Consider the following 13,567-nt stretch of genomic DNA (forward strand, 5'->3'; position numbering starts at 1 on the left):
AGTAATTTCAAAAACATTTCAAAAGGTTTAACATGAATATGACACTTGGGGTCAAAGTGAAACATAATAATTAAAACTTCGCTTTCTAACCAAGACTGAGATGAAATAGAAATGAAACCCTTACAAACAAAACTAAGTCCCCTTACTATCTCTGTAGCTTTACTACCAATCCCTTGCAAACAAAATTAAATCCCCTACCAGCCTATAACTATATCAGTGAAGAAAAAGGAAATAAAAAGGGTAGGAATACACACAAAAGCATTATTGCATAATATCAAGGGAAGGAGTGCTCACACACAGACAAAATGTGGAGAGTGGGTTCAAGTCATAGTTGTAAAAGACATACAAGCATACAAAACACAGATTGTTGTCAATGATTGAGTAGCATATGTCTTTTCCGAGAGAACTGTTGTCCTGGATCATTGAGATATCCAATTATGATACAAAGGCATATCCTTATTGGAAGATTAGCAGGCTGCAACAGATGATAAGCACAAATGCAATGATTCTACAAACATGTAAAGATGTCAGTTCAAAATGCATAGGAATTAGGACAAAAAGTTTTTAAAAAATGCTTTTAACATACTTAAAATCATGGTCATATCGATTTGAATTGTAAAAGTTTGACAATGTATAGAAAAAATTTAGTTACACTTTTTGCATGGCTTGTTTATAACTTAATAACATGTAATTCAATAATATTATTTCAAGATGTACATTTTGATAATTGCAATACGGTGTATTATCCCTTCAATAATAAACAAAGCTTGCAAGAAAATGGACTGTATAATCAGTAAATACTAAATGTATAGTTGCTTAATAATCAAATATGGCTAAAAACAAAATAAATTATGAGGTTATTTGAAGGAATAATGTTATTTTATCTCATATGTGCAAGGCAAAGTATGAAAAACAATAGGGACAATAAATAAATCGAGGTTTTAATGTATGTTTATAATGCCTGGTGCATGATTTTATCTAATTTTTGTAATTTTTATTCATGACTGAAAATTCTATTGATTATCTATAGCTGGATTTTTTTGTGGTTAGGGTCTAGTTTAAGATATTAAAGAACATAAAATTGCATTGGATCTATAAATAGATGCTTACATACATCTGGACAGTCAGTAATAATAGAATTATTAGTAAATATGCTAACGAAATTCAGCCTTTTTTCCTCATTGGACAGATTGGTCGGGTGGTATCTAAGAAGAATTAAGGTAATTCCTATTGGATGAGTTAGGTAACATTAATTAGTATTTTGAAATATGAGACCAAGTAGTAAGATCTGTAAATGGAGGTATATTGTGACATAAAGTCATAATAGACTTGAATGTGTATATAAGGAGTCATAATAGACTTGAATGTGTATATAAGGAGTCATAATAGACTGGAATGTGTATATAAGGAGTCATAATAGACTTGAATGTGTATATTAGGAGTCATAATAGACTCTTGAATGTGTATATAATAAGTCATAATAGACTTTTGAATGTGTATATAAGGAGTCATAATAGACTTGAATGTGTATATTAGGAGTCATAATAGACTCTTGAATGTGTATATAAGGAGTCATAATAGACTTGAATGTGTATATTAGGAGTCATAATAGACTCTTGAATGTGTATATAAGGAGTCATAATAGACTTGAATGTGTATATAAGGAGTCATAATAGACTCTTGAATGTGTATATAAGGAGTCATAATAGACTTGAATGTGTATATTAGGAGTCATAATAGACTCTTGAATGTGTATATAAGGAGTCATAATAGACTTGAATGTGTATATAAGGAGTCATAATAGACTTGAATGTGTATATAAGGAGAAAACTAATCATATTTATTCCTACTATGGAGTCATTCTTATTTCTTGTGTTCCTGCTGTAATATCAAGTCTGCAGACATGTTTTATGTTGTACTTAGATACTATTTGAGAAGAAAAACATGTCTGGATTATTTAATGGAATGTAGTTCTAGGGTTTAATGCCATTTTTCAGCACAAGATAGGCTATACATGGTGGCCAGCATAAGTGGTGGAGGGAGAACTCGGGGAAAACCCCGGAAAGAACCACCGACCCATGAGAAGCTACTGGAAGCTTTTTCACATACCCACATTGGCTGAACACGATGCTCGAACCCATGCAGACAGAGGTGAGATGGCAGTGATCCACTTTAGACCACTTGGCCACTCAGGGCCCCAGAAATAGAAAGTGCTCATTGGACTATAACAGTATTTTGGAACTATCATGAATTATTCAAAATGAGTTCTGGACAGTACCATTTAAACAAAGTCACAATTTTTGGTAAACCAGTACATTTCTGGTTCTGAAATTTATACAAAAATTTTCATAATAATTTGATAATGAAATTATTTGCTAAGTTTTAGAAAACTGTTGGTTTTGCTTCCATCTGTAACTTAGTTCATGACCATAGTCATAACAACATATAATTTACAAGTGATAGCAAATATTTAAAAATATTTAATCTAGTGAGCTGTCAGTCAAATCATCGATAATCAGGTGGTCATCAAGATTTATATGTGGCCAAAAGTTTACTGCAGTCATGGTATCAGAGGTAGATCATTTGCTCTGAAATAGTGATGCACACAACATGACTCAGAATTGAAATACCACTGAAAGTCAAATCCAAGCTCCATAAACACAGATCTGCCATCACATGATTCACTAGGAGATCTGGGTCTGTACAGATTGCTAGGAGAAATTAAATGAACAAACAAATGAGAGTCTGATCGGTTGGTACATTATGCAACCACAAATCATTGTCTATATTGTTTGCAGTTGGTCCAACTTAAAAGTGGGTACAAAGAGTAACATTATTATACATTATTTAATAACTAAATATGTTATCATAAAGATGAAGTATGACTGTAGTTTCTCAAATGTAACACCTTCCCAACAGTGAATGGCACATTATTACTCTATTGAAGTTGTTTGGGTGCACTGAGGCAAATATATTGTATTATATTCATGTTATCACACTAGGGTGTAATGATACAGATTATCAAGTCAACTCACTCAAAACTCCAGAAACTACTAAATCATAACCTAGCAGTGTACTGTATCAGGTTTAATTCATCAAACTGCCACATGCTTGACAGTTTTTTACAGTACACTCTGATATAGCTCTCAGATACAAATCTAGAGTTAACAAATTGTATACATAAACACAGACAATGTTACAGCTGTGCTGCCAAAGCTGTAATGTCTTTAGGTTCAGTTTTGTTAACTATAGCAAAGATTATGAGATGGGGAATGTGGACGGTTACTGGTTATGCCAAAGTCATAGGTACAACACTGGCTACATGTTCCAATATTTATACATGTATATATAAAAAAATCTGTTATCATTACCAGATTCTGAATTGGCGAGATCAAGCATGCTAGTACAATGACTAGTGACCCATGCAAACTGCACAGATCTGCTAGTGCATTATGGGATGGCAGATCTGAGTCTGTGCAGTTTGCAGTTGGACTCTTCTTATAAGTGAATATATACTGCACTTTATAACTATGTGCATTCTCCATGGGTGTTTTTAATTTTCACTGACCTTGTTAAAAGTCCTTGGTCAGCCAGTGGCCCACATCTGATTGTACAGACCCAGTGTTGTCTCCGGCCAATACAACCAGACTTAGTACCTTGTACCTATCACCCATTTCATAACACAAGAGCAAAGCATTTCTATCTAAGTCAAGCTATAATTATATTACTGCAATGTTACAAACTGGGTCAGTCCAAAGAATATGCATCACTTCACAACATAATTAACTATAATTCTGAGCAGCATCTGTTCTAATGATTACTTCAGACAAACTGTACAGACCCAAATCTGCAATGGCAGTTCTAACAAACTGTACAGACCCAAATCTGCAATGGCAGTTCTAACAAACTGTACAGACTTGCTTTGTGCAGAAATAAAGTTGATTCATAGCAAAAAAATGAATACGACGTTTTGGTGGTGTCACCTTTTCTTATTCAGTTTTACTTGGGTCATAAATATATCCCATCAGTGTACATAATTACTACCGTGGATACATGGAGTGGCAGATAGTATTCACATACATGCATCTGTGTGTGTGTCTGAACTTAAGACATATGTGCATATTATAATGAGATACTTCAAAGACTAAAACATCACTAAACCCCAAATACCCTTGAAGCTGCAGTAGTTTCCTGGTCCCCAACTCTCCGTCAAAACCCACATTTTCAGTGGGTTCCATTATCCTTCAGTCTTGAAGGGATTCGCTGTATAATTAACACTGACTATCATTTAAGTAAAACTAAACAAAAGAATTTAGTATCCAACTTTTTACAATCTAGCCAATATTATATATTCTATTTTTTTTTAAATGTCTGCCTTTGTATGTTTTAAAGAAATAAAATCGACTTTGACTGTGGCAGTTACTTTTTTAATTTTAATCAACAAACATATGCAGAAAATGTTCAGTTTTCACACCAAATATATTCAAACAAATATTCAATATTTAGGATCATAAATATCAATAACGACAGTGATCCGACCATCTCGGATGTACATTTAACTGTTCAGTAATTAGTTGTCATAGTTAATTAGTTGTAAAAGCTCAAGGTAAGTTAACAGATGTCTTGATCCTTAAAAGTCCTAACAGAATCTGTGTTCATAAAATACATATGAATTCTTGTAGTAACACACAGTAGCAAAACTTGTCACTATACATACATATCAATTTAAACATGCCTACTAAACTGCAGTTTTGCTTAATTATGTTAATAAGTTTCCAGGAACAGATAAAGGAATGTCGATATGCAATAGTGGACAGATGCAATGAGGGATAGTCAGACAGGACCAAATAAAAAATAAATGGACTGCCTAGTCTTAATTATTATACATGTTTACTTTTTTGAAAATTGAGTCAGGAAGAAAAAGTAATAAATTTTGGATCAGACATAATTCTGGACCCTTAGCAAATGATTAAAACAGAAATGCTGCCTTAAAGCTTGTTTGGGAAATGCATGTCCACAGAATTCAGTATTTTTAAATAAAAAACAAAGCATGTTCCATAGCTAGTTACTGATAGTCCAGAGCATGTATTAGAAGATCTGGGTTGCATCGGACTTGCTTACAGAGACCTCTGTCCTTGTCATCAGAAAATGATCTGATTTTCTGTGAACACTGCCTGATTTAGTATCTGGTTTAGTTCTGTCACCCCCTGTGAGCTTAAGGAGGTAGAATGAGCCCCAATGTACCCTTCTGCATGCTGTACAAGATGGATTGTTTAATGGTCCCTGCTGAACTGTCTGTATGCTGCAAGAGGCAAGTGGTGAAGGCAGGTGGTGTGTTTAGCATACCAGGATTTGGGATTGAAAGAATATGGGTTGGAATCCTAAATGCTGTATCAGCCCAGGTTGGCTAGTGTGGCATGTCCTTGAGCAAAGCACTTTACTCCTTGGCACTAAATAACCTACTTGTGATACAGTGCTATAAAACACTAAACCAAACCAACATTCATCATAAGTGTAATTCATGATGCAAATTATTTCTGTGATAACTTCTTGGACATGCACATGAAAATACAAAAAAAAAGCTCTAAAGGATTTCAAAATCATTATTAACAGAGGTTAAACTATGTAGTGGATAGACAGATGTAAGGACAGACAGATGTTCCTAACAATGTCAATATATTGCACCTTTAAAAACCAGACATGACATGTTAATCACTACCGCAACAAATCCTGAATGTCTTGTATTATAACAGTTGTACAACATCCATGCTTCAAATGAACATCAGTACTTCTTGTGATTCAACAAGTATTATATATATAGTACAATGTTTAGCTTTGGAAAGCGGGCTCGGCCAATGTGGGTACATACGAAAGCTTCCCAGTAGCTTCTCGTGGGTTGGTGGTTCTTTCTGGGTTCTTTCTCCACCACTGATACTGACCACCATGTATAGCCTATATTGTGCTGAAAAATGGCATTAAACCCTACAACAAGCTTTGGAAGGTATGTATTATAAAGTGTACTCAGTTGGAAGGTATGTATTATAATGTGTACTCAGTTGCAACATATGTATTATAGAGTGTACTCCTTTGTAAGGTGTGTATTATAAAGTGTACTAAGTTGTAAAGTATGTATTATAAAGCATTGGGTGCTCACAGGATCTTTTGCAAGGGGGGAGATCTTTTGCATGGGGGGAGATCTTTTGCAAGGGGGGAGATCTTTTGCATGGGGGTCAGTAAGTCACAGCCAGGAGAGTTAGTATTGTAAGCAGTTTGAAACTAAAGCTAATATTTCTTAAGCATTTTGAACAGAATCTTGTGACATTTTCAGCTTCATCTGCATGATTAAATTCATCAGAATATATATATATATATATATATATATATATATATATATATATATATATATATATATATATATCTATCTATCTATGCAGTATGATTTCGGGGGGGGGGGGATCATGAGGGTACCCATGTTATAAAGTGTACTCAATTGTAAGGTATGGATTATAAAGTGTACTCAGTTGAATGGTATGATTATAAAGTGTACTCATTTGTAAGATAAGTATGACAAAGTGTACTCAGTTGTAAGGTATGTATTATAAAGTGTACTCAGTTGTAAGGTATGTATAACAAAATGTACAAGTTTCTAATGTTTGCATCTATTTTGGTAACTACAAACCAATAGCAAGTTCTGGTGAGCAAATATGAATGTATCATCCTGCCTCACAAAAATTTGGTGAAAGTATTGACTCATAGATTGATGGGTCAAATAGAAACAATTACATCAATATTTCCCTGTCTCAATGCTCTGACTCAAATATCAGTTGCCACTTCTTTCCAAGGACCACAACTATAATTTTGTTTTAATTATATAAAAAACAACAAACAAAACAAAAGCTACGACCAAGATTTTCATTGCTATTTTCAGTTGTAGAACTGTATTCTAATACAAAGATTTAACACATGAACACTGCACATCAAATTCTTTTTAAAAAATCTAGCAACATAATGTTTGGAAGGCATGTGCTGTTATGCTGAATGTCTTTCCTGTTTACAGCTTGTACAGCTTGAGTTGCAGTAGTAAAGAAATCCCAGATCTTGCGCTGTATTCCCAAAGTTACAATATATTGTCTCTAATTTCACACTTTAACATAAAGTTCAGCAGAAAATGAATCTTTACTTCAAATAATGTTTAAGAATTATGCTCACTTTTCTAAACTGGTCTACAAAACTAGTAATCCATTTGTTTAAACAAACTGATTGCATACACAACAAATATGGATTTGGCCTTTATGTCAATTAAATGAATATTTATAAAAGACCTTTTATCACTGCTGTTTGTTGTGGCCTGTTTTAGGCTTCTTTGCAATATATGTAGTATAGAAAAATTGAACAAATAGCACAAAATAACTAAAATACATAATAAAACATATTTTTACGTTGAAATAGGTCTGCTGACAATTTCTACCACTATTTAAAACATTATACGTGAAGATGTTTATTGCTATGCCAATGACCATCTGCAACAGCTGTAGTGATGTTATAAGGATGTTGACCTGTTTTGGAATGTTGAATTTCATAGCGCGAAGGGTGTAGTAGGTGTACATAAGCGAATGAACCAGGAAATTCATTGTCATGTACCAGCGGCCAGAAGCGATCTTCTCAGGGTAGCTGTACCAAACGTACAAGAGGACGGTGATGTGGTGGTACCAATGCAGGAAAATGAGCTCCTGTTTCCTCAGAATGATGAACACAGTGTCTCCCAACTCTATTACCTTGGATAATATGAAGAGAAAGGCCCAGAAACCCGCTACCGGATCCTCAAAGTAAGACCCTGAACACACAGAGTATTCCAAACTATGGTCCCTCACCGAATGAATCAGTTCGGGTAACACACGAAACGATCCCACGATGCTAAATATTGCCAAAATACCGCTCCAAAGTGCCAGCGCAGGCCGAAGATCGAATCGTTTCCTCTTTTGCATGTAAAACTGACCTCCGAAGATAACTATCAAATACACCGCAGAATATATAATACTGTCTGCCCAATGTTCTTTCATGTATTTATGAGAAGAAGGATAATCCCATTGTTTTTCAAAAGAAAATACGTACGTTTCATTCAATGCCATTTTTTAGACCAGAAGTCGTCAATGGGTGTCACTGTACCAAAAGTTCAGCAAAAGTGGGGTAGCCGGTTTCTGTATTACGTTCCGCACAAGCCAAACAGTTATTTATAACAGGTAGCGTCTCGTACCTTCCTGACTCGGGATAATGAAAGTGAACTAATATTAAAGGACCAATCAAATATTTTGTTATAAACGGAGAACCTAATGCTATCGTTGTTGATTTGTTACATTGGTCCGTTGTCCTGCTACGAACTTTAATCGCTGTAAAAGTAGACCTGGCACGCTGGATCATAGTGCGGATCCCTAAGTAAGACACATGGGCTCTTCACCCCTGAATAATTCCTAGGAAAAATGAGAAACTTCTCACAAACAGCGCACACGCTAAAGCTGTATGATTTTTCTTTTATTTTGTAATAGCAACCGTTTCTCATTCAAAATTTGATAAAGAAAATCAAAAGAAAAAGAAGAAAATTAAAACATAATTCGTTAGTTTCCAACACAAAAAAAGGAAAAATATTTTCTTTTTATATCGATGATATACAACCAGGGACGTACATTGTGGGGGGGGGGGACTAATTGCCTCCCCCCCCCCCATTTGCATGTTCTGTAAAATTGCTGTAGCCTATATACGAAAATTAACAAGCCCGTCAAGTTACCCCCCCCCCCCCCGAAAAAATTAATGACGTCCCTGTATACAACCCGGTTGAAATTTGACATACATTGCTGTCCTCACACTCACCGCTCCTGTGGCCTTGTGGTTAGAGCGTCCGCCTCTGATGTGGGAGGTCGTGGGTTCGATCCCCGGCCAAGTCATACCAAAGACTTACACAAATGGTATTTACAGCTGCTTGGCGCTCAGCATTAAGAGGTTAGTGTTAGGACTGGTCGGCCTGGTGTCAGGATAATGTGACTGGGTGGGACATCATGCTACATGTCTGCGGCATGATGCCCCAGTGCTAGACATCACTATAAACTGTCACACTGCAGACATCGTAGCGATATGACTGAAAAATTGTTAAAGCTACGTTAAAAATCTAAATCACACACACATACACACAGTCCTCACACCAAAATCTATAGCAAATACAATATAGCAAATAAACATAGAGCAAATGCAGGACATAGCAGATCCTTAGCAAAGATCACTAGAACAAACATGGGATTCCGACTCGGACAATAAAAGCCCAAGATCGAAAGAACAACCCTTTAGATGGAAGAACCAGGCTAGATTCTTCAAACACACTGTGGAATATAAGCATCCCGTTACAAATTCTTATCTAAATAAAAAATAATTAACAAAATTCTATTTGGAACCTTTTTTTAAAAAAAAGCATTACAACACACCTTAGGGGGTTCAAACACAGATAAAAACACTTCTGGAGCGATGGGAGGGGGTCTGTCTAGTGCCCCCCCCCCCAAAAAAAAAAGATCCGGTTGAGAGTTTTCACCGCTGACCCATATTAGTTGGATGGGGACCTGGAGCTAAACGTGCCACAAAGGCATTTATTACTATTTGTAGTAGTAGTAGTATCTTGACTATTTTCGATGCGAGTCCACTATAACTGCCACCCTTTAGCCTGATCACGTCACACTGGTTTTGTGTGGTTTCTTTTTTCTTTAATTTTTTTTTAGTTCCCGGACGAATATAGTAAACGACCTTGGATCTAATATTGGCCAGTTTGAATCGTCCCTAGGTTGTTATCAGGTCAGATAATACCAACGTATTAAAAAGTTGCAGGAATATAACACTAAAATTGAGAACTGCATATATTTAATGGGTGGACAATACACACTTAAGCTATAACCACAACCACCCCCTTGATAATTTCTGATTTAAAAAAGTTAATGAATATAATCTACGGTTACATCATGCAGTGTTAAACTATTGTGATTAAAACTTGTGTGTGTGTGTGTGTGTGTGTGTGAGAGAGAGAGAGAGAGAGAGAGAGAGTAATAAATTGGGTCACGGCACGACACTGTTTCTATACATTAAAAGTCTTTCCTGACTCCATTATTCAGGGTTGCCCAAGCGTGCACGCATTCACTGAGATGCGCTACCCTGGCTTGGGTAAAGCCTTGCGACTTATCAAGCATAAAATACGCAAAACAGTCGTTAGCTTCGATACCCAGTGTGAAGTAGTGAACTGAATGTTTTTTTTCAATGATCACACATATACACTTTGTGGTCTCATACATCATCACGGTTTGGCTGGCAGCTGTTTTTGACAGTATAGCAGGTGTACAGCGTATTCGGGTCTTGATTTTTGGCAGTGCTTCTACTGCAGTCTGAGTTCCCCTCCCCAAACTCGTGGCAAAACCGCCCGTATGCAACCACGTCGACGCTATTTTCAAGCGTGTTCCACTATGTTTGGCCCCGAAAGACACCTCACAGCTGAGTGTAATTAAGGGTTGGCATAATCACAAAGGCTCGTATTGTTGCTTCAAACTGCCAATAAATATATATGTACTATAATAATCTCAGGCTACATTACGCATATCACAATAACTAGAGATTCTACATTTTAAGCCTGTGGATTATTGCCCTCAAAATAGGAGACCGAAACTACACCGACTGCGTCTACTGCTAACATCTTTTTGACGAGAGGGTAGTATATTCTTTCAGCGTTTTGTTATTACTCTGTCAAGCGGTAATGTTGGAGAACGGGTTGGCAAACTTTCAAGGTGGAATACCGAACCAAATTTGCTTTGATCGACAATCCACCATGCTCCTTTATCACACATGGCATCCTCACAGCGGATGGTATCGTTTCTTACAATTGACCTGTCATAAATGTAGAATATAATAACAACAAGGGAGGACACCTCTCTCCTTTCTCGCGCGATCCAATTAAGAATAAACGATATAATTTCAAGCTACGTTTTGCGTAGCGTAATAAATTTGGTACCGATGTTTAGCTCAGGCATTCCACTTTGTATGCGTATTCAAAGTTTGGCTTACTATCATACCATTAAGGAATGCCAGACCATTTTCCCACGCTACATCTCGGTCAAATAAGGATTGGAAGGTAAATGCGGGTTCCGTTATTCTTGCCATCGATGAATTTCCATCCAACTTTTGTAAGGGACTAAATTCAGTTTTCGTCCTTCTTTCAGATTCCAAAGGTCACGTCTGAGATCTTTTGACATCAGAGGTCCCTTTGATCTTCTTGATCCCTTTTTATTTTGGCACTTCTTTCTTTGAGTCATGAAATCATTGTTCTAAGTGTGGCTTTTAGTACTGGTTCTATCAACAGGTGCACGAATCATCCGCGTTGCATTAACATATTTTTCTTTTGATGAATAGGTATTTTCTTTTGGACTATTTGGCTAAAAACGTGTCGATGCTTGGCTAATCATTATTTCTGATGCTGAGACAAAGATATTGTTCCTTTCAAGACATTCAGGCAACATTCACACACGGTATCGATCGTTTCTTTTGAGGCTGTTTGAATTAGTTGTTTTCGCATGTGTGAAGGATCTTTGGACAAGACCAACAACACATCCCAATGTTTGGCTAAGCGAGAAGGATGTTCTTTCCATTTTTTTCTTTTGGGGTACATGAGGACTGGCTTCTGAGGGGTGACAGCTTTGGTTGTTCCAGAGTAGACACAAAGTACGATGACATCAATGACTTGGCACACGTCCTTTTATCATATTTTTGAAAAGGTAGTTTTTTAGTTGGCCGTAGAGTTTGTGACTAGTCTGACGACCTCTTTGACTATCGAATCATATAATCCTCCTCTTTTTCTTTAGACGATTGGGTCTTTTCTTGGCTAGACGTCGATGCTTGGCTAAGCGTGTATTTCGGATGTGGGGTCAAACTACGAGACACTCCTTTTTTATTATCCTTTCTGGACAGGAGAAAGTCGATATTGGTGGTTTGCACTTCATGTAGGTGACATATTTTGCGTTCAGGAGCACAAAAACACTGATACCCATCGTTTGATCTAGGTCTTTTTTATAGTGGTGCAATGAGTCGCCACTGATTATTGGTCCGTCGTATAATCTTCATGGCAGAAATCACTTAATGTTGAGAGGTTTACAACGGACTAAATCGGGACAGTTCTTGCTTGGATAAACTCAATAAACTCTGTAACATGCCCGATCTCTCTTGGACTTTGATTTTGGGAGAGGGTACTTTGTTAGCAGCTTCCGCAGCAGCTAAAGAGGAGGAGGGTGTCACCAATAGAAGAGAAGTTCATGGAGACACGGTTTCCATTATTTCATCAAATTAGGAAAGACGTGTGTCAGATTGGGGTTGGCTGGCATCACAAGCAATGGAGAAGTGGCAGAACATGAGGCTACTTGAGACGTAGTCACCGTCGCTGCAAGTCGTGGCATGGAGATTAAGGTTGCGTCCTGGCAGAAGTGCCTCTCTTGCGGGAAGAAGCTGATTACTGGGAACATTTCTAGGGACGTTTGTTTTTCTGGAGACTTTTCTTTGGGGGCATGTTACCTGGTCTTGACACCACTGCTCTTATTCTGGGTACGTTTGGGTCGGGGAGTGTTGTTTTTTTTTTTTGGGGGGGGGGCATTGGGGTCCCATTTTAAGAGGAAGCGAATGATAACACCTCCTAGAGAACCGCTACCTCCAGGATTCAAAATGATTGGCTAGTTGCCTTATGGCTACTTTGTGTCTGTCAAAAAGCGTTCGGTTTGATGAGGGATGGGAATGATTCCTTGAAGTAATTGACGGTATGTGACCGTAAACCATCGTAAGATTTCTCTGAGACTGGTTTCTAGGACACGAGCACATTTTTGTGGATTTATTTCGCGACTGATGCCGTACAAGGTACAAATTGACGGGAAGATGAGACTGAAGGGACGTCATGTTGACGAAGTATGAGATAGACCAAAAGTGTCCGAGGTTTTATAGAGTTTTTAATTCGACGGGGACGTGTACACGACAGGTCCTCCGTCTTGGCACCAGTGGCGAAACAGGTGGGTACAAAATCGCAAATAATCGTGGGTAGTGGGTTTTAAATCCATGAGTAAATAGGCGTGAGGGGTTTCAGTGGCATTGTCATACACATGAGTCAGCCAATGATTTACTAACTGTTTGGCTAATACTTGCACTTGCGATTTATCTCTACGGCTTTTAAACAAGACTACTTAACGAGCATTCAGACTGGTCGTGCGATGGGCTTTACTTTATTGAAAAAAAAAATTTGGGTGATGTAAATGCCACTGGTAATACGATGACACCTTTTGCGCGTAAGCCAAAGTTTAATTTCTTCTTTGTATTCTCCTAATATATCATCGAAGATGACCAGGTGAGTTTGAATGAGGTCAGACACGATCCCGTCGTCTTCGCGAGGAATGCCTTCCACAAACACGATGCAATCTCCTTGACTTTCTAGCAAGAGACTGTACGCCGATTGCCACTCTTTGCAACACCACACGATCCGATGAGGTGAACGATCGCTCAAATCATTTTTATG

General features: G+C 37.3%; 1 protein-coding gene across 1 annotated transcript; it reads right to left on the minus strand.

Annotated features, from left to right (window-relative positions):
- Nucleotides 1-6,898: 6,898 nt before the first annotated feature.
- Nucleotides 6,899-8,372, minus strand: LOC149803571 (very long chain fatty acid elongase 6-like). The gene has a single exon (XM_089953310.1). The coding sequence runs from the start codon at nt 8,127-8,129 to the stop codon at nt 7,329-7,331; it is 801 nt and encodes a 266-aa protein (XP_089809436.1). The 5' UTR covers nt 8,130-8,372; the 3' UTR covers nt 6,899-7,328.
- Nucleotides 8,373-13,567: the final 5,195 nt, after the last annotated feature.

Source organism: Sinohyriopsis cumingii, chromosome 3 (genome assembly GCF_028554795.1).
Source record: "Sinohyriopsis cumingii isolate HCF-2022 chromosome 3, ASM2855479v2, whole genome shotgun sequence".
NCBI classification, from domain to species: Eukaryota; Metazoa; Mollusca; class Bivalvia; order Unionida; family Unionidae; genus Sinohyriopsis; species Sinohyriopsis cumingii.

Bases quoted from the DNA above. Each gene is read 5' to 3' on its own strand.
- LOC149803571 (XM_089953310.1), bottom strand. From the start codon at position 8,129: ATGGCATTGAATGAAACGTACGTATTTTCTTTTGAAAAACAATGGGAT.